General features: G+C 35.2%; 1 protein-coding gene across 7 annotated transcripts in view; it reads left to right on the top strand.

Moving 5' to 3' along the window:
* The window catches only part of RUNX1T1 (RUNX1 partner transcriptional co-repressor 1), a 194,690-nt gene that overhangs the window by 15,583 nt on the left and 153,794 nt on the right, over window positions 1-25,313 (top strand). For 2 of the 7 annotated variants that reach the window (XM_066379102.1, XM_066379101.1), the window contains exons 2-3: window positions 3,095-3,132; window positions 13,964-14,136. The exons of 3 other annotated variants lie outside the window; for them this stretch is intronic. In XM_066379102.1, coding sequence (XP_066235199.1) covers window positions 14,049-14,136 — 88 coding nt within the window. In that variant the 5' untranslated portion in view covers window positions 3,095-3,132; window positions 13,964-14,048. The remainder of the gene's footprint in view (window positions 1-3,094; window positions 3,133-13,963; window positions 14,137-25,313) is intronic. 2 more of the 7 variants (XM_066379100.1, XM_066379108.1) reach the window with 1 other exon arrangement.

Here is a 25,313-nt window from a genome sequence, read left to right as displayed (position 1 = left end):
TTATCTTACTGAATTGTCTGAAGAAAATCTGCAATTGCTTCTAAAATAGATAAAAGCCTAGTAACACTTGACTTTGTACCTTAGTTTGTAAAATATATAGACATTATTAAAATTAAATTCTAAACAATTTGTGAAATTGTTTTTAGTGAACCTGGGCTGAATCTCTTCGCAAGTTAGTAGCTATTGCATTCTTATAGTTGTGATTTGATCAAGTTATGGTACTTTGTCATCATCTAGGATGTCAGTAGAAACTTCTATTTTTTAGGAATTATGCAATTGACAGGACTTGAAGATAGGTTAGTTTTAGACACATAATCACTGTTGCTTCATGGTTTTTTTTTATTTTTTGTTTGTTTGTTTGTTTTGCATTGGCATTAAAAGTTCAGTGGGAGGCCAACTTGAAGTTCTTTGCCATAAAGAAGAATGTCTTAAAATGCATATGTAGTAAGCTCTTAGTTGGTACCTGACTGGATTGAATATTACATTAGATAATTATTAGAGAAAATATTACCATGAGATATAATGGCAGTTTGTCTAAAGACCTTCAGTCTCGGGGCTACTCATAATGAGAGGAAATATTGCCAGAACAATGATGAACTAGATGTGGCTAGGTCTGTTTGAGCACCAGGAGAGAAAATTAGCTGTTAAGGTGGTCTTATAAAGAGTATTTCGGAGGTACTTTCTATTGATACTACACCTTGTGGGAATGCACCTCGGACCCTCAGGTCAGAGATGAGACAGATTTTAGGAAAGTAGATAGATACTGACTCTAAATGCTGACAGAGTCGTGGTGCTGGGGAACTAGTAGCATTGCAGAGAGCATTTCAATGCACAGTAGATTTGGCATGCCAAGTATCAGAAATTGAGACGTCATCTTCCAGTGGATGTTGTAAGCATGATGTAACTTGTGCTTTAAATAAGTCTTTGTTGGTTGATCTACTTGGTTATAGTCCTTTCCTTAATTTTAAGATGTAGGAAGATGTGAGCTGTAAAACAGGTTATGAAAGACTGCTAGTTTATTTTCTGAATCTATGCATATGTTATGTACACAGTGATGAGCAAACACAGCTGGGAAGAACAGCAGATGATATTGGGACTAGAACTGTGGTGTTTATCAGACTGACTTAGTAATCCTTTCCTGTGAAAGTGTTCTTTTTAAGTGAGTGTTAGGATTGGCTAACTTTTATCATGTGTCAGACAAGTATTTTTTATTACCCAACCACTTTGCCTACCTGTCATATATTTTCATTCTCATCTCTAGCTAGATTTATTTAGAAATGAGATCCACATTTGACCTCTGGTGAGAAGCATATGTGGACAATGAATTCTTATCCCTTTGTTTAAATAAGGGGTTAGCTAGGTCAGTTCAGGTCTAAATGAAAAGTAAATTTGATTCATCTCCATTGACATGTCCAAGTCAACCTTTGAGTTGGCTATAGGGAATGGATATAAAATATTAGAGGAAAATATAAATGAAGAACAATAAAATGAGCAAATCATTAATTCTTATTTAACTATTTTTAAAGAAAGGCATATGCATTTGGGTAGTCCTAGTAATGATACCTTTTAGAGTATCTGAAAGAAAATAAAAATTTTTACTCTTGGTGATAAATCTGAAGTAAATTAATAAATATTTGATGAATTTTTACTATGCTTAAAGCCATATGTTAGATGGAGACACCGAGCAGGAGTAAGCTCATTTCTCACTGAATGGTCAACTCATGCAGGACAAATTAAATAGCTATACAAGATCATAGGGCTTGATTACTTACCAATAAAATGGGTAGAGTAAATGAGATTTTAGAGGCAGGACCAATGTAGAATTTAAGCATGTCTTGAGACAAATAGGATTTATCAAGGCAAAGTTATTGTAATGAGGTTATGGGCAGTTATAAAGTAAGAATGGGAAGTGCAGAGTTCCAGATGTAGAAAAGGCCTGTGGAAGAGTATTGGGCTAGGTTGGGTGGGGGTGGAGAGAGACTAAATTAACAAATGTGGCTATAGCAAAAAGGACATATGGGAAATTATTGGAAAACAAACAAAAAGATTATAACTGTCTTGAATGTCAAGCATTTTGATTTAAGGCTTATCTTCTGAGTAAGCCATAGCTTTAAAAAATTGTTTTCTGTGGGACCTCTCAGGATTGGGAGGTGGTACAGAGGGCGCTCAGATTGGATTTAGGCTCTTTCATTCATCCTTTCAGCTCGGTGAAACCATAATAGTTTTGCTTTTACAACAAATTGCTTTGTATACTAGATTTTCTAACTGAACTTTTTTTTAATGTGTATTTATTTATTTTAATGAGAAAGGAAGAGAGGGGAGAGAGAGAGAGACATTGATCTGTTCCTGGATGTGCCCCAACCGGGGATTGAACCAGCAATCTCTGCACTTCAGGACGAGCTATGCAGACAGGCCTGTATTTCTTTTCAGCAAAGGATAACATAGTAAAATAGATCTTAATAAAATCAAAGTAAAAAAAGAAAATGTGCCTGGCAAGGGGAAATTATGAACCCAGTTGAAATTGTGTTTCTGAAGAGTTGGTCTGATTGTGATTGGCCAGATGAATTGGAATGGGGAAATGACTAGAGGCTTAAGTCAGGTAGGAAGTTTGTTGTATGATTTAGATGTAAGTTATTATAGAAGGATGGCTAGAATTGGTTTTGTGGGACAAGAAGGAAGAGGCAGATTGATGAGGCATTGTAAAAGAAAAATTATTAGAACTTGGATAGAGGGGTAGATTTAGAGAGAGTGAAGAGTTGACAACCTGGGTTACATGTCCAATGCTTTTCGCTTGCCGGAATATGGGAATCACTTTGAATGTTTAAGGGGCAGCTTCCCTACTTCTCATAGATGCAAAGGATTCATGTGACTCATAGAGTCACAACCTCCAGAAAGGATTCTCAGTAGCCATTTGTATATCCCTACCCCAGGGATTTTTGTGGTCTGCCTACTTAAAATGGTGACAGTAGGTGTTCTTAAAGAGTGGTTGTTGCCTGGAGGATTTATTATTGATCTCTCTGGGATTTCGTTTCTTAATGTGTGTTGGTTTCTTACATGGATTCCAAACTGTTCTGAGTTCCCCCTCTTTTTACAGGTATCTTCGGGCCATGTGGGTGAATAAAAAGTGGTCAAGTGAGCTCAGTCTGGACTCTTAACTTTTCACCAGAGCAGCCTGTTTGAAATATAGGAAGTCCTCAGGCTACAAATGAGATAGGTGCTATAGGTTTGAAAATATTTAAGTATTTATATGTACAGAAAGGTGAAAATAAGTGCAATGTTAAGACAAACATCTAAGTTTCATTTAATGGGTAAATGTACCTGTTCCAACTTACATACAAATTCAACTTAAGGACAAACCTACAGAACCTATCTCATTTGTAACCCAGGGACTGCCTGTATTTTAAACATTGAGCTTTTGTTTATGGGATAATTTATAAAATATTTTTTATTTCTCTGAATTGAGACAGAGGAGGGATCAAAGGGAACAGAGGAAAAAGGGCAGAGGGAAAGGGGATGATAGGATGGGATAAACCTGAAGGGAAGGGGGGAGGGCGTTTATGGGAGGAGGACAAGGGAGATGTTGAGGGGTATATGGGGGAGGGGGGATGCATTCGGGGTGACCCTAGAATTTATGTAAACACAATTAAATAAAAAATAAAATAAAAAATATTTTTTATTTCTGACATTATGTAGAGAAGAGAAGGCAAGGAGTAGAAAGTAAGAAGTCCAGGAGGAGTTGATAAAAGAGCAGAGGCAGTGCTTAAAAACCAGTGTGTCCCAGCCTCTGGGCTTGGTACTATTGGGGAGATAAGGTAGAAAGTTATTTCAAGGGGCTTTTTGAAGCCACATTCATTTATTCAGAGCCCCAAGAATTCTATATAGACAAAATACTTTGTTGCATGATGACATTTTCAAGTATAAAGTAAAAAACCCAAATTGTATTAAAATATCACTGAGTTTAATAGAAACTTGTTTTTGTATACTTTAAAATCAGATAGTGAATGAAATTCATGCTATCATGCCCTGGGCCACAACTCTTTCTTTGAAAATGGCCTCAATATTGAAAAGTAAATGAATCTCTTTTATATGTTAAAGGACAATATTAAATCCTTGTGATTAAATTGCTTACTAATTGTCTCCCCTATTAAGGGACTCTAGTTATTGGAAGAAACATCAGCTACAACAACATAGTCTACCTGTATGAGGATTTTTAGGGCGTGGTTTATCAAGGTATTATTTCAGGGTTTTTACCTTCTTTTGTCTGATATCATTTAATATGGAGACACTGGCAATTCCTTTTACTCTTTGAACATAAACCAAATTTGTAGATTGTGGTTTTGTTATAAAACCTGTCAGAATTGAATTTTTTGAGACTTATTTTTCTCTGTTGTCAATTGTGCTTGATAAAAATTAATCATAGGCAGTCAAGAAAGAACTACTTGTGGAGGTATGTACAAGAAGCTGACAATAGTATTTATTTGGGGAAAAAAGGGGGTACCCAGGCATTGGTGATTGTGAGGAGAGTTTTTGTCGTATGTCCTTTGGTCCTTTTGAGTCTTTTTGGAAATCATGTACATGTTTCACTAACTGTAAAGTTGGAGAGTGCAGCATCATCCTGTGATTGACTGGTTCTGCCCTTCGGGGGGAAAGGGATGCTGCTCTCTTCTCTGACAGAGGCAGTTGAGTGGAGTGGTGAAAGACCCAGTTCCCAAGTGCTTTACCACCTGTTATACCTCCTCCTTCCCTCTCCTTCTTCATCTGGAAATAATTCTCATCTGGATGGTAATGACATGACTTTATAAGGTTGTGAGAGTCTCATAAGATGCTATGTGTGAAGCCTAACGTTCAGTAAGAGCTTGCTTGCTTATTCTTAGTATCCCACTTGGATACTTTGGAACTATCCTCCACTCTCTTCTAGATGTCCCCTGTTTTATTTTCCCCTCTCTCTGGCTGTTGTTCCTTCATTCAGCAAATACTTAATGGGGAGTCTGGCTCTGTTTGACATCTTGGGATATAGAGATGTTCAAGGTAGATAATACTGCTGATTTGCTAGACCTTTTTCACCTCAGCCTTAATTAAGACTCCTTTCTGCAGGGAACCAACAACGTTTTCTCAAGTCTATGATGAAATTATTCAGAAGCCTTCATGTCTTTTCTTCCCCAAAGATAGAACTTATCACATCCAACTTTTTGCTACCATCCATGTGATTTAGACTTCTCTACTTGTTTGTAATTTCTTTAAGTCTGAGTCTAGAACTATTTAATGTTTTCAAAATATTTGTTGAAAGCTCATGCCATGAACTCATTATTTACTTAATATTGTCTTGAAATATTTTATTGCTAAGATGAAAATATGGTTCCATGAATTTTTTTTATCTTAAAAAATATATTAATTTTTTTTATTTGTTGATTTTTAAAGAGAGAGGAGGGAAAAAAGGCAGAGAGAAACACAGATTTCTTGTTCTACCTATTTGTGCTATCATTGATTGATTCTTTTTTTTTAACAGGGAGAGAGTCAGAGAGAGGGATAGATAGGGACAGACAGACAGGAATGGAGAGAGATGAGAAGCATCAATCATCAGTTTGTGGTTGTGACACCTTAGTTGTTCATTGATTGCTTTCTCATATGTGTCTTGACCGCAGGGCTACAGCAGACCAAGTAACCCCTTGCTAGAGCCAGCAACCGTGAGTCCAAGCTGGTAAGCTTTGCTCAAACCAGATGAGCCCACGCTCAAGCTGGGGAACTTGGGGTCTCGAACCTGGGCCCTCTGCATCCCAGTCTGATGCTCTATCCACTGCGCCACTGCCTGGACAGGCCTGGTTGATTCTTGTATGTGCCTTGACCATGGATCAAACCTGCAATGTTGGCATGCTGGGAGGATGCTGTAACTGAGCTCCCTGACCAAGATGAACATGTTTATTTCTTAATCTCTTCCTCAGTCCCCTTTTGTTCTGTTCTTTTATAAAATGTACAATTTATTGCCTTCATATTTTGACTTGTAAGTTTCAGCAACCAAAACAAACAAAACCACCCCCATGTACAGAATTGGCCCTAGGCACATTATGAGATGGTCAAGTCACTTGCATATTCATAAATGCACATCTTACCTAGTTTTATTTATTTATTTATTTATTTTCGCCCTGAAGTTCACAAATGTGATTTTGTAAAGTATGAGCTCTCTCAAATTGTAAGCAAAATATTGTATGATATATATGGACATATTTATGAGTTGAAACTGTCCCTTTGACTAGGGACCCAATGAGATGAAAAAATAAAATAAACCATTTTAGTGGCTCCCAGAGCTTTCCCACCACCAGATGCCCCCAGTTATTCCTTAGATGCCAGGGACTCCCTTCCCTTCTTTGCTGTCCAGATCTGTTTTCTGGGCAGATCTCTAGTACTCTCCTCTACCCCTGCTTTCCCTGTTTCTTCAGTTCAGACAAATACGTGTGGAGAAGGGGTATATTGGAGGTCTTCATGGAGGTTCACATATTGTCTTATTTAATACTCACTTGGGAATGAGGTCATTTTTTAAATCACCCTTAGAGGTTCCTGCACTTGCCTGAGGTCACCGTTTACTAGTGGAGACAGGTGTGAACCTAGATTTTTCTTATTCCCAGGCTTCTGTTCCAGGGCTCACTATTGCTCTCCTGAAAGTCTTTAAATCCTACCACCTGGGAAATTTCCCCTTCAGCAGGGCCATCCGTACAGACTGCAGGTGGGAATTATACTAAAGTTAAGTGGAAAATTATCAGGACTTCTGACTGCACTTAGAAAAGTTACTGTTTAGCGTATAAAAGAATAACACATTTTTATAGGTTTCTGAGTCAGGGAAAGGAAGGGGAGGTAGGTAAGAAAGAGAGGTAGTTATTACCAGACTATGTTTGCCACTGGACAATTGTTTTATTTTTTCTTTTTTTTCTTTTTTTTTTTTTTTTTGAGATGTGTGACCATCAATCAAGACTGCAGATACTTTCAAAGTCCCATTTTTCTTTCATGTGAAAGTTGCCAGCATGGAACAGATGACTTTATTTAGAGAAGTCAGTCTTTGGAAATAATTGGTTCTCTCTCCTCTTATCCCCTAGAGATGATCTTTTGCAGATGAAATTAAATGAGAAAGATAAAACTTTAAGTCACAAAACATTAGTTTATGGTATTTTGACTGCAAAATGTTTAGGACCTGAGTGATTTATTTTTATCACTAATAGTGTGGTTTTGACTTTAAGAAAAGCTTATGATTGCACTAGGTCATTTTTGAGTAGTGACCTAATACTATTTTAATGTTGTAAACCATAGTATGCCACCTTTCTACTATTAAATTATAAAAACTGAGCACTTAGATAAAAAAATACTTGAACTAAGAGCACTATGATAGGCATTTTATAAGTATTTTCTCTTATCTTTGTATAATCCTGATAAGGTATTATTATCCTACTTTAGAGATTTATAGTTGAAGGTTAGAGGTGTTAAGTGACATATCAAAGGTCAAATAGCTGATAAGTATAAGAGCTGAGATTTTGTTCTATCCAGGGCACACATGCAGTAGGCTTCAATGTGGTCAGTGTAGGTAGGCTGCTGTCACTTTGGGATATTTTATTTCTTGAAAATTAAATTATGTATGTAATAGAGGAGATATTTAAGAGCCTTCTATGGCATACAACATAAAGTGCTATAGAAATATCTACCTGAAACCTATGTACTCTTATTGACCAATGTCACCCTGTTAAGTTTAATTTTCTAAATAAAATTTTGAAAATATAAAAAGGAAGAGACTTCTATTCTTTTAAACTGCCTGGTTTGTTAACTCATTGGTCATATGCGTTGTCAATTTGACTAAAAACAAATGATAGATTGATCATCTGCCTTATTGTTAATTCTTTGAAATAATATTTGATTTTAAAATAATGCTTCGTTACAATAAAGGGAAGGAGATTGAAGAAAGATTAGATAGCATTTGGTTATAATTTATTCCTTTGTTTACTCCGTCTATATTGAGTGAATACCAACTGTGAGCCTGGCACTGTGCTAGACACTCGATATGAATACAGTGGAATAAACATATCTACTTTCCTTGTGGGCCTTGCAACAGAGTATGTGAGTGCATTGAGGTAGGGTCTGAAGATATACAGAGAATAAGCTAAGATCTCTTTTCTACAATAGGAAACTCAGTTGGTGAACTCAATTGGGAGATAAGTCCATGCATAAAAACTACTAGAATGCATTTACACATTGAAGTTTGTATGGATTTATGCTGTGTTTTTTAATCATGGTAACCTATTGCTCAGTGTAGGAGAAAGGGCTGGCCTCACATCACTGGATGAGGCTGGGTAATTCCCACACTGGCCTATGTGTGTGTATTGAATGAACTCAGCTGAACAATATCTGGTGGGTAAAGGTTATCTGCCCTGCCTGAAACAGACCATAAATGCTCTTACAATTTAAATAGGGGAAAACAATCACGGGCCCTAGGCACTGGTGGGATTCAGCTGATTTACACTCGTTAGGCAGAACCAATACCTAATTTTTTGTTGAGTTCGCGAACAGGTTGTTAAAATGGCACTTGTAATCAGGGTTCTCTCTAAGGTGGGCCCCTGGGCAGCCACCCAATGTGGAAACCGCAAATTTATATTCCTTACTTCTTTTGAACATTCATCTGCACACAGCTGATGATGCTCAGATAAAAGCAAAGAAAATTGCAAGTGAGCATGACAATCATGAAACAATATAGAAATATTTTAAATAGCAGTTTTATTTTTTATCAGTTATTAATATTTTTTACTAATATTTTAAAACTGTCTTATAATCTAGTTTTGTGTACCTCTTTTATTGTTTTTATTTAAGTATTATGTACATGAAATAATAAACTACCTTTCAGTATTTCATTTTTTTATATTTAAAATGGTCATTAGAGCAGAGAACTAGTTGTTAAATTATTTGAATCCCACCACTGACCCTAGGAGTGATCAGGGAAAAAGTTTGTGAAGTCCACAGGGATTGTTTGGGACCTTTAGGCATTTCATTAGGTGGATTCATTTGTTTTATTCTTTTTATGTGCCAAGTATATTACTAAGTATGGGAGATAGAGTAATGAGCAAAGCAGACAAGAACCTGCTCTCATAGAGCTTACAGTTTAGGGGTAGGGGACAGAGATAATAAAGACATTGATAAGATTATTTCACTTAGTGTTAAGTGCAGTGAAGACAATTGAAAAACAATGTTAGAGAATGATGACTAGGGTACTGCTGCCACTGGTGAGACTTTATTTTGGGTTTTTGGAAAAAATCATCTCTGAGGAAGTGACAATTGAATGAAACCTGAGTGTTAAGGAGCTGGCCATGAAACTGTCTGTGGAAAGGGTCAGTTGACAAAGCCATAAAAAATGGAATGATGCATTCTGTGGGGATTCATCCATAAAAGAGCTGCATTCTGTGAGGGCATGGGTGGATCAGAGGCTGAAAGGTGTAGGCTAGTGCCAAGTTATGGAGTGTGTTGGTTGGCAGAAAAGGGCAAGAATGAGGACTGTGTGTTTCTTTGTAGGTATCAAGGAATGTGTAGTTAGAAGAGAGAAGGAAAATCTAGATAAGTCAAGGAAGCTTAAGGAAACTTGTGCAGTTGCGACACTCAAGTTTAGTTCACACGACCTATGACTAGGGACACCCAAGTAACATAATGTCCCAATCACTTCCTTTTGGAAGTAGAGTGTAATCCTAATGGGAGGTGTACATAATACTCAGTGGACTAATTCAAATCAGGGGAATGTAGGAAAACTGTCCTATAAGTGAGATATGGAGGACTTGAAAATGGTAAGCTACAATCCAATGTATTTACTAAGGTAATATTTTCTAAGTCAGATAGAATATGTTTCCTTTTGTAGTAATTCCTCTTGGAACCAAAAACTAATAGTATTTTTATTAATGTAAAAGAACAGTATTTATGCTATAAAACATTTATATGAAATGATAGAGGAAAGTTAGAGTTAAGGTTTGATCCATTCCAGGTTGATTGATAAAAAGAGGTATGTTTAAAGGCTCAGGTTTGGAATAACTATATAATTTACTAAAGGAGAAATTTCTCCAAATGTTGATACAAGTCTCTGGAGAAATGTGTTTGGTCAATGAAGGGATTCCTGATGGTGACTGAGAAACACAGTAATGGAGAACTGTATTTGCGCTCTTTTGAGGTGGGTTCTATTGTGTTTAGTCTTTACATCCTATTAAACTTTGGAAATATAAACTGATACAAGAATTATTTGCCAAGCACCACAGCTCTTCCTTTTAAAACCTGTCTTAGTGCACACATTGAAGGTATGGGGCAGTAAGATAAAAGCATTATAAATATGAGGTTAACTGAATTCAAATAGAAGGTTCTCTCAAGTTATTGCATTCCTTAGAAAATAAATACATTGTGCATATGGTTAAGATTGATCAAAAAAGCATTCTGTATGCCAGTGATTACATTCCCATCTGTGATTAAGGTTTTCTGTCTGCATCTGCTTTTCACATTATATTTCTGTAACAAGAATCTTTTATATAGCAGAGTTTACTTTCTGTATTTTCTATTAGCTGCAGCTTGAACTACTACATGGGTTGCAGATTTACACATGTGGTTTTCATTACTTCATACCATTGAGAAAAAGTAATATTTGTTTGGGAATGTATGTTTTCCACAATTTCCATGGTAACATAACATGTTGAGCCTTTTTAATAATGCTCTTGTAGAACTACAAATTGTTTGAGGCATTCTATTCTTGGTATAGTTTAACTGTTAAACTTGTCTGGGTATGTGCCCCTCATAATGAGCTTTTACAAATTTGAGGGCTGAGAATCCAAACAAAGCAATTAATAAATAAAGCGATATTTACTATCATTTGCATACAACACAGACTTTTGTATGGAATAAGTATCACAAATATCTGGATGCATATTTTGTAGTGCTTGGTACTATTATTCATTTTATTATTATTTTATATTAGAAGACCATTAAGTGTGTTGGCTGTATAAAGTACATACATAATACTCTAAGTTATTATTTTGGAAAACCTAAACATTATGTTTTTTTGAGTTATCCTGTTGATTGTGATATAATGTGTTCTAAATATAAAATAGTTAAGTGGGGAAAATTCTCATGCATAACTTTAGCTTTATATTGTGTATTATTTGAATGTAAATTTGTATGCCACATTAACATTTAAGCATTTATGACTATGTACACTTAAAATATTAAACTATCTTCCTGTCACCTTTTTCTCCATTTACTTCAGAATACTCTGATTAAAATAGACACAAGTAAAGTCAAAAAGTGAGACAGTATATTCTATCTTGGAAGATCATTTAGGGGACATTTATCTTTTAAAGGATATCTACCTGCATAGTAATTTTATGTGCCTCAAAACTGAGATGCACTACCATTTTTATTAATAAGCCCACACAGTAGTCTGTTCTTTAGCAGTCATGAGAAGGAAGAAACAGACTGAGACTATAGGGAATGTGACTATACTTTGCCTCCTTTATTTGTTCAATAGAGATTATGAACCATGGCCCACTCAAAGGCATGGTCCTCTTTTATCAGGCCGTCTGATATTTTTTGTTGATAGCTACTGAGCACAAAATATTATCAAATATCATGATTGAAGCCAAGAAAAGTATCTATTTTTCCCCCAGTAATATTTGTTTATCCTCTATAAAATATTTTCACCTTGGAATAGAAACATTGGAAATAATAGGATTGTGAAGAGAATTACTCATATCTATATCCAGAAATAATATTTAACATCTACATATATTTATTTTCAATTTCCCTTCTTTGCATTTCCCACTTCCATTCCCAGTATTTGAATATTTATGTATGTGTATGTGTATCTATGTATCTTGGTCATTTTCTTACTGAAAGTTTTGCTTTACCATTTTTAATAAAATTATTAGGTTTCACAGTAAATTAAAGGTTTCCCAGTTTCAGCTGATTTTCTTTTATGGTTTTTTGTTTGTTTTTGTGTGTGTGTGTGAGAGAGAAACAAATAGAGGGAGAGATAGGACAGACAGGAAGGTATAGAGATGAGAAGTATCAATTCTTCGTTGTGACACCTTAGTTCCTTAGTTGTTAACATTATATGTGCCTTGACTGGGGAGCTCCAGCCAAGCTAGTGACCCCTTGCTTAAGCCAGCGACTTTGGGTTTCAAGCCAGTGACCATGGGGTTATGTCTGTGATCCCACGCTCAAACCGGCAACCTCACGCTCAAGGTGGTGAGCCCATATTCAAGCCAGATGAGCCCATGCTCAAGCCAGTGAGCTTGGGGTTTTAAACCTGGGTCTTCTGTGTCCAGGCCTATGCTCTACCCACTGTGCCACTGCCTGGTCAGATTTTAATGGTATTTACTGAACTGCAATACTGTTATTGCATTTTTGCTAAAATTGCTTATTTGATTTTGCCATAAAGAATGAGAAACAACTGCCTGACTGGTGGTGGCACAGTGGATAGAGCATTGATCTGGGACCCTGAAATCCCAGGTTCTAAATCCATGTTTGCCAGTTTGAGCACGGGCTCATCTGACCTAAGTGCAGGTTCATGAGCTTGAGTGTGGGGTTGCTGGCTTGAGTGTGGGATCATAGACATGATAGCATGGTCACTGGCTTGAACCCAAGGGTTGCTGGGTTGAGCAATGGATCACTGGCTTGGCTGGAGACCCCGTCAAGGCAGAGATGAGAAGCAATTAATGAACAACTAAAGTGCTGCAACTACAAGTTGATGTTCCCTCATCTCTTTCCCTTCCTGTCTCTCACTCTCACTTCTCAAAAACAAACAAACAAACAAAAAAAAGAGAAACAAGTGACTTCTCATCAAGATGGTGGAAGTCAAGACCTGACTCAGGACTTCTGGCTCTCAACCAATGATAATACCATCCTATATATTTATTGCATTAATAAATCATATAGAGCTGTACCAACAAATTTTAAAATTTTTACTCAGGAAAAGAAATGAGAAACAACTGATTGACTGATTGTAGTTATAATGTGGCATATAAAGGATATTGATTTTAAAAAAATAAAATCTGCTTATTTATATACATCAAAGTATACTCACCCATTTTAATTTCTAGGGAGTCATTTAATCTCAAAAATAATAGCAATAGCCTTAGTAATACTTTTTGAGATTTTTAAATGTTTATTTTTTTGCATTTATTTAGTTCCTACCTTATAAGTTTATGACTGTGCTAGAATTCTATTTCATGGGTTAATGAACTAAATAGTGATACTTTTCTAGTCATAGTAGTGGTAATAATAGCAACAGATGAGTAATAGGCACTCAATAAATATTTGAGAATGAATTAATGAATTCTAGATATTCTGAATCTAGCGGGAAAAATGAGAATATTAGAATTGCTCTAGGAAAAAAAGTGGTAGAAGTTGGTTCACTTGGTAAAATGATTTACCAATAATTGTTGTTACTAATATTTTTAAACTAATTGATTATATAAAGATTATTACTATTATTAATGGTTTTAGAATATTTTAGCTAATAATAGCAATGCTTAAATTTCAGAATAGTATACAGTATGAACACCACTTTGTTTTAAACAGGATTTAACTTGCATGTAAAATTCCAAAATGTAAAATAACAACACCTTACCAAGCCTTTGCTAAAGAAACCATAGTATCTGTCAGATGGTTTTATTTATTTATTTTTATGAAAACAGGTAAAATCTAACATTCTTTTAAGGTATTGCTATACATATGTCTTAATCCCAGTTTAAGGAAAGGAATTGTCACGTTCAGAATGTATCTAGCTTTGAGTCAGATGATTGGAGAACTGAGAAAATGGGGATTGTTTTGGAATCTTCTAAAATTTCAAAGTGCTTGTTTTTTTAAAAACAAACAAACTGGTCTAGGATTATCTTGTAAGTAGATGGATGCTACTTCAGACTGGTTGTGATATATGCATTTTTTTCCCTTTTGTTGTTGTCAATAGAAAAGATTGATCTCTGGGCTGGTGAACATAATATCTGTCCCAGTCAGAAAAGGAGAGAGGAGATTAGCAGAGCCATTGGTGGAGAATGATATCTGTCAAAAGAAACACTTGGAGAGCACTGAGTTTAGTAATAGGTGACTGCCGGAAAAAAGGGAACTTTGAATATTGTCAAGGTAAGAAACAGATAAATATTTTGATTTTGCAATTTACTTACATACCAAAAATCAATCTGTTATTTTTTTTCTCAATAAATTATAATTGTGAAGATTTTCTTTTTATTATTTCTTCTAGTGCCTCTTGATAAAGAGTTTGTATTATATATTTAAATTTGTTTTTGAAATTTTGGGGTTGGGGTTTGGTTGGGGATCAATCAACCTAGCTGAGAGTCCTTGTTTAATAGCTTTGGGTCTGAAGATATCAAAGGATCAAGTACCAATATTTTTTCACCCTCTTCTTGCTGTGCTCCTTGCCATGGTTCATAATGCATCTGTTATAAGCTGAGCAATACTTGGAGTTAAAAAGTAAAAGTTATGCCATGATTTCTGTGTTTATTGTAACTAGAGATGGTGTTTTCTGAAACAGTTTGTTGACGGAAGAGGAAATAAGTGCTTTTTAATTTATTATTTCTTATTGATTTGGATATTTTAAAAAAAACTTTTAGCTGAATGTAACTTCTTAAGCAGAATTCATGTCAGAAGGCACATTAAAACACAAAAAGGAATGATATTTAACTTTAGTAACACAGCAAATATAAACTAAGAGTGTTGCCATTTGGCAAAAGACTTTTAAAAGTCTGCAACATTAAGACTATACTTTCAGGGATCTCCTATAGTACATTAAAGTCTGCAACATTTATACAGACAGCCCTGCATTATGAATTTCAGAGTGTTGATATGACCTATAGTCAGCTCTGTTTCAGGTTTAGTGGACTTGTGCAGAGGCACCAATGAATAAAGATAAACTCCCAAGAAAAAACTGCGAGTTAACACAAATGTTGTATGCTACTAGTTGGCACTCTGGTGATTGGGAAGCGATTTTGGGAATAAATTTTTAAAGCTCTATGACTGCCAGCCAAAATATGTGAAAAGAAGGGTAGCAAAATATGTATTTACCATTTGTGCCCAGTGTTCTGGAAACATCATTGCTGGTATCCACCTCTCAATATCTACTCTTGCGGTTCCAACAGATACTTACTGGCTTGTTCTTAAAGTTCATAAGAAGGTGTTGGCAAATGAGGGTTTTTTTTTTTTTTTTAAAGACCAGAAAACGTGAAATGATTTCTTGTATAATTATAGACTCCTTTCAGGTAGCCTAAATCATGATTTAGTTCCTATGACTGTATTTTTCTTCCTTTCCTTCCTCTTCATATAATGATGTTCTACTGTAATTAGAGACAAATTCAAAAAAAGAAGGCAAGAAATTAAATTGTAGTAAGTAGTTGAAACATTTCTTAGCTCTGCTTCTTTCTTCTTACCTTAAAAATTAATTTTTGAGAACTCAAATCTTGATTCATGAGATTTCTAAAACTCAGCAAGGTAATCTTATTATAAAATAAACTAATTATAATAACAACCATCACACCACCATCCTGCTTTAGAATTGTTTTCTTGTCATCTTCCATCAGATAAAGTGCTTCTGTTAAAAGAGGACATAACTTTCACTTTCTGTCTTACATATCCCTATGGGGGTTCTTATTATTATGGTAAAATATCTAAGGTATAAATTACAAATTGAAAAGAATATTGTATTTAAAAGCGAGCATGGATTGCAGATGTGTAGAGTCATGGTCTTTATTCACCCCATCTCATTACTTTCATATTCTCTTCTAGTCATGTGGTATGAATATATCTAGCCTGCTGGCAGTGAACCATTGCAGTGTGGAAGATCCATATTGAAAGCAAAACTTCATGGCCAAGACATGAGTTTTACAACAGCCTAACACCAGTTATTTGTCATAATATGCACACACCAAATCCCCAGCATCATGTATCAGAAACACTGTTGAGTTTCTTCTCTTTCCCTCTTTCCTATACGTATATAAGCATACATTCTCAAAAAGATGTGTGCATGCACACACACATGCACAAATATATATAATTTATAACTGTTTGATTTCTTTATTTTCTTATGTGACATTGAAAAATTACTTCTATTTATTCTTCCTTTTTTTTCATATTAAAGGGTATATAGAAATACAGGGTTCAGACTCAAGTTGACCTAAGAAGTAGAAAACAAATCACATACTTTAAATTTGCAAACACCTGGAATCTATTGTGTTCCTGGGGTTATAATTTGGAAGCAGAAAAAGCAAAGAACTCTATGAAATTGAACAGTTCGGGCTGTGAGAATGGCCTGAAGTGGCACCAGAGAGTCTGTGTGGAGAGTTTGAAGTCAGGTGGAAGTCACCAGGAGACAGGCCTGCTTCTTGTGGGAAGCCAGAGGGGAAAATAATGCCTAGGGGACAGCCACTAGCTTAGGTGGAAGCTGATAAAGACAAAACTCTAGTTATTTACTACCAGTGTTTTAAATCATACCCAAAACATGCACAGTGCTTGGTATTCCAGAATGAGGTTTGAAGCTGTTCTGCCTTAATGAGTGCCATTGTGAGGAGTGGGTAGATTTGAGACAGCTTAGGGTGGCATCCAGCCTAAGAAAGTTGATTCTATAAACCGCTAAGGAAAATGTTGTGAAGAGTACAAAGATGCAAGGGTAATAGCATGGGAGGCAGTTATAACAGAGGCAACTTGTAAAGTGGTTTTTATGTTCTCATGAGATGGGATATTTGCATAATGCCAATTTATAGAAATGTATATATTTCAGAAGCCACATCTGTATTCTTTAAAAAGGGTGAATTTTAAAAAAAGGTATTTTAGATGATGTGCTTATTCAAATATTGTTATCTTTATTAGGAAAAGAGGAAAGTTATTTTCTCAAGAAATGCTGTGGTGTTTTGAGAGCATCTGCGTTTTTCTTTCTTTCTTTTCTTTCTTTCTTTTTTTTTTTTTTTTTTACTTTTCCTTGGTCATGTTTGAGGAGTCTGATAGCATTAATGGGCCTTACCCCACATGGAGCTTTGAGCTTATTGTAGCACTGAGCACTGATCCCAGGTCAGTGTGATGCGTGAAATCAATTTATTTGAATCTCTTTGCCTCTATAGGAATTTGGCAGCATGCCAGTTGTTTTCATTTAATGTTCTTTGTGTTGAACACAGACAAGCAGACATGCTTTTGTATTCCTTTCTCTTTTAGTTTCTATCTCTTTCAGCCAATATTTTACTCTATGGATTTTAAGATGAAGGAAGAATATATTTATATGATTCTCATCATTATTTAATATCTATATTTATGTATGCATATATAATATATGTAATATACATAAATATATAAATATACCATTTTATTAATCTTTTAAAGGATATATTTTACATTTCTGAGTTTTAATGGTGACTTTCTTTGTACAAAGATAGTATTTTAGAGTTTTGTTTAAATAAGATTTTTGGAGAAACATCATAAAACAGATCATAGGTAGCATTTGCTTACCATAATGCCCATTATCAAAACTAAAAAATAACAATATTAATGACACAATACGAGTGTTTAATTTGTGAACTGGACTATCAAAATCAAAATCATTTATTTTAGGGAAATATTTTTGATTTTGAAGAATTGCACTTTAATCAAGCACATGCTAAAGAAAAAATGATTATTATTTCGGTATATTTTCTTTGTATAATTCATCTTAAGATACCAATGTCTTACATAGATTTGTTACATATGAATTTTTATGAAGTTCTTGCTATTAGGGTAATTTTCTTGCTTTTTAAAATTTGGAAGGTAATGGCAGAGAGCAACATTGTGGTTTTTTATTACAAATGGATACATACCTTTTTATGGATGTTTTGGTTGGGAGGATTTGTTTCTGGGTCAGATTTAGAAAGAGGTGGAGAAGGAAATGAGAGACAGAGTGAGGAGAACATTCTGTTTGATGCTCCAGGCAGTTCTTGTGGAAGTTGATATGCAGAAGCATGGAGCTGCAGCTTTGGGAATCAGGCTCATATCCAGCAGTCTACTTCCTTGTTTAATTACCTGAAGAGCAAAACAGTCAGCCTGAGAGTGCGAAAACCCAGTATCTCTCATAACTGCCCAGCGCGCTGACATCCTGCAAGGTGAGCCCTGTCTGTCCACCAGCATCAGGTTGGCTCCCACCCTGGGTTCCTTTCTTTCTGGAGGCATTGCGTAGAAGAGGGTTTGGTCAGGAATTTGAGGTTTCTGCCAGTGCTTTCTCCTTCTGGACCACTCTGATAGATACTTTTTATTTCAAATGGATCCAAAAAATTTGGCCCTTTTATTTTACACTCTGGCCTTGCTATAAAACAACATCTTTGTTTTTAATTTTTTTCCCATTGATAGAGAGAGAGATAGAAAGGATGAAAGAGAGAGAGAGAGAAGCATCAACTAATTGTTTCATTTAGTTGTTCCCTTTACTTGTGCATTCATTGGTTGCTTTTGAATGTGCCCTGACCGGAGATCAAACCTCAGTTCACTGGGACAAGGCTCTGTCCACTTAGCAACCTGGCCAGAGTCATGAAACAATATCTTTATGACCAGCAACATACTTCCAATGCCAGTGGAAGACTGGCATTGGTTAGTGGGTTTTTATTTTCCTAATACTTGTTCTATAATATCCTACATGTGCTGCTTTTTTTGGGTCAGACTCACTAGTAAGTAGTTCTAGTAATTGAGGATGAAACCAGTAATTTAGAGGTTGTTTTTATGAGGAAGTTTTGGGAAATTAATATGTTCTTAAAAATAGAATAGTCCATCTTTAAACAAAAGTAACAGAACTTTTAAGGTTGGGTTTATTTTCTTTCGTTAGAATTTGAATATGGACTTGGACATTAGCTGGGTGAAGGGACTCACTGTTTCATGAAAGTGGGGGTGGTAAAATGTAATATTTGGAAAGCAATGTGTCACCAGTTTGAGGGTGGTATAGGATAAACATTCTGAGGAATGCTTGGAGTTGGAGCCATTTGGGAGATTCCCAGAGAATAATCAATATGTTATCTTACCAAGAGGAAATTCAGTATGTTCTTTATCCACAGTGTGGCCTGATTAAAAGTTCGAACTGTGGATGAGGGAGCATGGGTGGTAAGGTGGTTCTGATAGGTTTCCTGCAAAAGGAAGGAAAAGCATGATGACATGTCCCGTGATATGGTTATTCTACCTACTTCATTTGGATTCTGTAATGCAGACTTAAGGCCATTTACCCTTTAGATACATATATCTGTGTCTCATTAATGTTATTAGGAAGTATGGGCATGTAACGAGAGCAGTATGTATCTTTTCGTGGGCATGAGCATAGATCCAGGCGATTGATTCCACTCTTTACATAGAATAAAGTAACTGGACTTTCCAAGGAAGAGTTTCATGGAAACATGCTAAAACTTTCTGTATTGTATTTATGAAGGTAATGTCAGTATTTTCTGTATTTGTATACAACTCCAGTGCAAAGAATATAAACGTTTATGTAATTGGATTAGCTCGGTGTGTTGTGCTGGACCTGGCATCTCCGTGATCTAAGTAGCTCTGCTGTAAGTGTTACGCGTATCCTTAGGCATGTGCATGTTTATCGGCCTGCTGCATTTCTTTCATTATATTTCTTTTTTCAACATCAGTATAAATATGAAAAATAATCATATAAATATATCTTAAACCACAGGCAACATACATAACTGGTATCCTGCACTGACAGACTCTGACTTTTCCCGTTTCAAGCTCTTATTTTTTCTAGTTCTCATTAACTAGAGCTTTCTTAAATGCAAGCAATATTAGCGTCATTTGTAGCATTAAGACTTGGCAGCAGAGAGTGTATTATGTGAGAAAAATTTGGAGGACTTGAAAAGTGAATGGAGAGAGTTATGGCTTGCAGGTGGCATCAGGAATTAAAGAAGAAAATATGAACAAGAATGTGGAGTTGGTGCCTTGTGTTGATTGGGCTGAATAAGTATGGAGTGCAATGGCAAGGAAAAATCAGATCTGTGGGAGAAATAGTGGGAGGAACTGAATTACTTTATAAAAGAGAAGGAAAATTTTTTTTTTTTTAGTAACTGCAGACTTATGGCAGTTTACCAGAAGGAATGTAAACAGGACATTTTGATACAACGTAAAAGAAGTCATAGTATTCCAAGACTTTAATAAGATTTAGGTAAGAATAATTTTAATAAGTCAGAGTGAGAATTGAAGTTTTCACACAGAATTAGAAAACTGAGTTGAGATTTATAGGTTTTAACAACTGTTTGGTACATTTCAGAATATACAGCACTAAATTCTGTTCAGCCTGTTCTTGTTGGGTAGGGAGGATGGGGCATGTGTGATGAAACTGAGGAGGGTGCAAATGAAACATTAATTTAAAAACTTACATTGCTATAAAAGAAAATATCTTGTATTGGGAATTATTTGAACAAATAAAGCATTCATTTTGGAATGAAATTTTAAAATGGAATGAATCCATGGTAGCTAAAAACCATTTTTGAGTAAGTTTGAATTTGTTTATAAATGTGGCAGATTAGTATGTGTGCATAGATTTTTTCCTAATTTGCAATGTGGAGAGATAGAAGTAGAGAGCTTATTAGAGATAAAAGTCCTGTGAGAAAAAAGAATATAATGACAGAATTCTGGGATTTTCATTTTATTGCTGTGTATTTGCTCCACCTGGTGGATTTTGTTGAAAGTGTTTTAATTCATTTTAATGAAACGTGTACCCTCAATTTATAGGAAAATGAATCTTTTATATTTTGTTGATGTGTAAGATAATTTAATTCCTACTGAGGTCTAAACATTTATATGTCTTTGTTCAGATTTTTCAGTGACTAAATTGATAGTTTTTCTAGTTCAAACTGTAACATGCTCATTTGGGAAATAGAGAAAAAATTTAAAAAGGAAACGTAATTTATAATTTCACCACCCAGAACCGTTGCATTATTTTTAATAATAGATGTTATCAGAACAGGACCATTTTACATTTACATTTATTTAAAGATGTATGGAATGTTAAATGTTATTCCAAAGTGTGATGGTTATTTTTTTAATTATTTGGGGACAACTGCTACTCTTAAAATTCCTAGGTTCCAAACAAACAAACAAACAAACAAACAAAAACAGTGTTTGGCTAGAACTGGTTTTATTAATCTCTATGTCCTTAGAAGGCAGTAGAATGTGATTAAAGATACCTCATCCATGCACAGGACTGTTTATAGGGGTGATGAGATTGGTTTTCCATGGGCTTACACAAATTGCTTTCTTTGGAAATCTTAAGGATTCAGTTGTGCTTTGATCAACTTATTGTCTTCCATGGGTTATTATTTTTTCCTTTAGACTGGAACAACTCTGTAACAGAAGGTGAAGTTTTGAAAACAGTGTCTTCATATGCAAGGGATTTGGAGACCTTTTTATTGTTTTTAAAATTGTCATTCATAGTCCTCATTAGCGTTTATTGTTGCAAGCCTACAAGCAGAAAATGTGAAATTGGTATGTCATGAATAGCCCCAACAGACTTCTCGAGCCCCTCCCATTCTGTCAGCAGTGTGGTGTGGGCTAGGCTTCAAGGGAAAGCTGTCCAGATGGCTGCCTGCACAGAGCAGAGCTGCAGGTTTTGTCTCTGGTGCTGAGAGGAGGGAAAGTTCAGTGGAGCATACACCATCACCCTTGCTTTTTAACAAAACTGACTCACCATTAGTCAGGATCCAGAGGTAGTGACATTGAAACAAAGATTTTCTATTAGGGTTACAGCCTTTGTCAGATGAATAAGGGATGGGTAGTTAGGGTGTCTTCTCTATTATCTGAGTGATTTTTATAGTTCTTAAAAAGTATGAGGTAACTATAAATGGCAACTTGTTTGCAGATTCACATACAAGTGTATACTTAAGTTGTTTTTATGTGAAAATGATTTTATTTGAAGAGACAGTTAATATAGCTAGTGCTCAGCCTTGTAGATTACTAAAGAAGTGTTATACTTTTAAATTTTGTAAATAATTGAACCCCTCGCTGGTGCCTATGGAGTAATCTATTTTTAATAATATTAATATATCTGAAGTTTGCATTTAAATCACAAAACATTCAACCAGTGCAAGTGTTAAATTTATTATAATGTTTCAGGTTTTTTTTAAATGTTAGGTATTAAAAATCAAAAGTTGTTGGTGGAAAAGAACTACAATACATTGTGATATTTTAAAGGCATTGGCTCTGTCAGAAACAAGTGACAATAATTTAAATATATCTAGATTTTTGTTTATTTCTAGCATGTGATATTTTATCTTGAGATTTTCTTTTTCACAAATACACACAAATGCACCCTGAATATTTAAATGTACTAATACATATCTTTTTAATCAAAGTAAATAGGTTTTTTTTCTGTTTTATGAAGTAAAGAGAATATACTTCAACCAAAGTTAAGAATCAAATATATTGCTTGAAATAATGTAACATTTTATTCTGTTCACATTGAAAATAGAAAAAATATAGGGAATGGACTTTCAGTTTGGAAAATCATTATTAGTATTTAAAAATATGTTATGATTGTAACCTTCAAATTACAGTTCAGAGCACATTATTACACACTTTAACTGATGAAGATACAAAAATCAAAGTGACCTAAGTCATCGAGCTTGACATGTCATAGGTGAAAGGGAAGGGGTTGTGACTTCTAACTCTCAACCTGCCACTTGCCCTGGTAGATTAGGGTTTCTTGACAAACCGTCCAGTATGTTTTCTATTGGATACTGTGTTGTATGGTGCTTTTGTCATTAGGTTGCAGATGATCCAAGCCGTGAAGATTTTCTGCTTCTGTGCTGTTTAGTATAGTGACCTATTAAGATAAGCTTTCTCTATCCAGCATGTTTTCTTTTCTGTATTTCATTTTATTGCTAGCGCTTAGGCCCTTTTGAACAACCCCAAATAACCCTTTGACACCATAATGTATATACATCCTTCACAGTTTTAAAATGGCAATTATGCCTCTGTTCTTTGCCATTTAAGCTAAGTTCTTGTGAGCTCTTCTGTTGTCTGGTTCAAAGTTGAGGAGGTGCAAATTCTTGCTAATCATTTCCCCCAAAGGCAGTATTTGAGAGAAGCCCTATGAATGTGTCTAGTTGTTTACAACAGACGTTATAGAAAGGAGACTCAATGACACATATCCCCTTACCTTTATGAAATACTACAATTAACTTTTTAACTTAATTTTCCCTATCTTTTTGGTTTCTTTGTGGTTGGCTGTATCTTATGTTGTAGCCTAACTAAAACATTAAATCATTTGTTTTCCTTGTAAACACAATATAATTGGATTTATCTTTGCCAGGAGACAATCTAGTATGGCTTTTATTTAATACTGTTTCAGATGTCTTTTGATGGCAGAAACAGATTAATGTACATTTTTATTAAGTGTTGTATCTATTTAATTGACTGTCAAAGTGATGAGAAGTTAGGAGACCATCTAAAAGAGAGGTTCATCTCTCCTAGTCCAATAGCTCACAAGTTAGGTAGGTTTGCCCTGTCAGTGGGATGCCTTTAGAAAACACTAATAGCTTCCAGCTGGGTGGAAAATCAAAACCTTTGGGGTCTGACAAAACTAGCAGATTTGAATTTGAAAGCAGAGCTAATGCCTCCATTTTATTTTTTACCACTCGCCCATAAAACATTATTTTCCAATATGTCAGCCTCATTTGGTGGCCAGTGGTCTGAAATTGAAAGTGGAACAAGCAAGTAGAGAAATCTGGACATTAGTGAGTCCGCCCTTTTAAGCTGGTGTGCCACTTTGTGGAAGAGCCTCCTCTAAGAGCAGGGGGGTCTTAATAGCCATTCATCAATGCTCGTTGGCTGGTCATTGAGTGCTTTCTCATTCAGTTTATCAAGTCTTGCACATAAAAAGTCAGAATAAGCCTTATTCAGTTTTGTTAAAGGCAACTAGGAATAAAATGCTCCACTTGAACCCATTTTGCCCTTGTTTTTTCACTTTGTTAATGCAGCCCTGCTTAAATGAGTGCCTTTATTGGGTCAGTTAGAATATATGAAACTATTAATTCTCTTGTATTGAATAGCTGGTGGCAGGCCAGAGCAGATGGGGTAGGAAAGTATTTGGTTGGGTGTATTGCTTTCAATTAGGATCAATGAGGTTTCAGCTCCTTTGAATTAACTCACTTAATACCCACTGTGTGAAGTCATAGCTTGCTAGAAGCAGAGAGGAAAGTTGAGAAGACCTGCGGAAAACCTTTAACTCACATTCTCCCTTCACTGGTATAGAGAGCTTTCATTAACTGCAGATGATTTTAGTAGACTGCTAGACCCTATTGGTAAGTCAGGTTTTGAACAACAACAAAAAAATCTGTATGATACAACTTGTCTGTTTTGGAAACAAGTTGAAAAAAAAACCACCTTGGATTAATAGAATACCATAATGCTTTTTTAGAGAAAGATGTAAATTTATTGTCAAAAACAAATTTATGTATTTTTCGAAAAGCCTGACATTCTGTTGTTGATTAAACTTACTGATTTGGAAAGTGATTATTTAGATGACTCTCTTTAACGAATTGCCTTAAAAATGCTCTGTGTTCTTAATTAAAAGGCATGCCTTAACTGACATGGCTCTCCAGAGGAAGTATTGTTCAGCAGTATGTATTTTGTGATTGTTTTGAACATATTTAATTTCAGAAAAATGTTTTCCAATGGTGATACAGGGTAGTGTGTGTACTGAAGAAAACTTTCACAATATGTATTCTTTTTTTCATTCACCTACATAAATGCATTCATCATATTATTGATTGTTTATTTTTGTTATATAATTTGAATGTTAGAGATCTTGGCTTCTATACTTTTTTATTTTTATTAAAAGGAAAGTTATTTTTGTCTATGTAACTGTATAGAACTGTGTATCCAGGTTTCCATGTTCAAGGAGAACTGCCAAATAGGGTCGCTGCTTTACTTGCCTCCATGGATTAAAGAGGAAGAGGAAGAAACTGGTTCCTTGCGAAAATGCTGAACCAGTCTCAGATGCACACACATTCAGTTAGGCCCTTTCTGCAATCAGACTTCTAGGTGAGAATCCTCAGGGATCCCGGTTTTGTTGACGTGAATCAATTTAAAGTGGCAATTACTGTAGTCAGATAACAGCTTAAAAAGCTTTTTTATGCATAGAAAAGATACATAATCACACGGCATATGGAAGTTCAATTTTCTGAGCTATGGTTTAGCGACTTGCAGTGTACCGATATTAAGACCTAGTTTTAAAACCGGTTATCATCCAGTTTTCTTAAAGTGTAATGCATTTTTGTCATACGATTTTCTGTATCAGAAGTGATTCA

The sequence above is a fragment of the Saccopteryx leptura genome, chromosome 3 (genome assembly GCF_036850995.1).
Source record: "Saccopteryx leptura isolate mSacLep1 chromosome 3, mSacLep1_pri_phased_curated, whole genome shotgun sequence".
In the NCBI taxonomy this organism is placed as follows: domain Eukaryota; kingdom Metazoa; phylum Chordata; class Mammalia; order Chiroptera; family Emballonuridae; genus Saccopteryx; species Saccopteryx leptura.
Note: the sequence above shows the minus strand (reverse complement) of the source record. Positions and strands in the feature narration are given on the sequence as shown.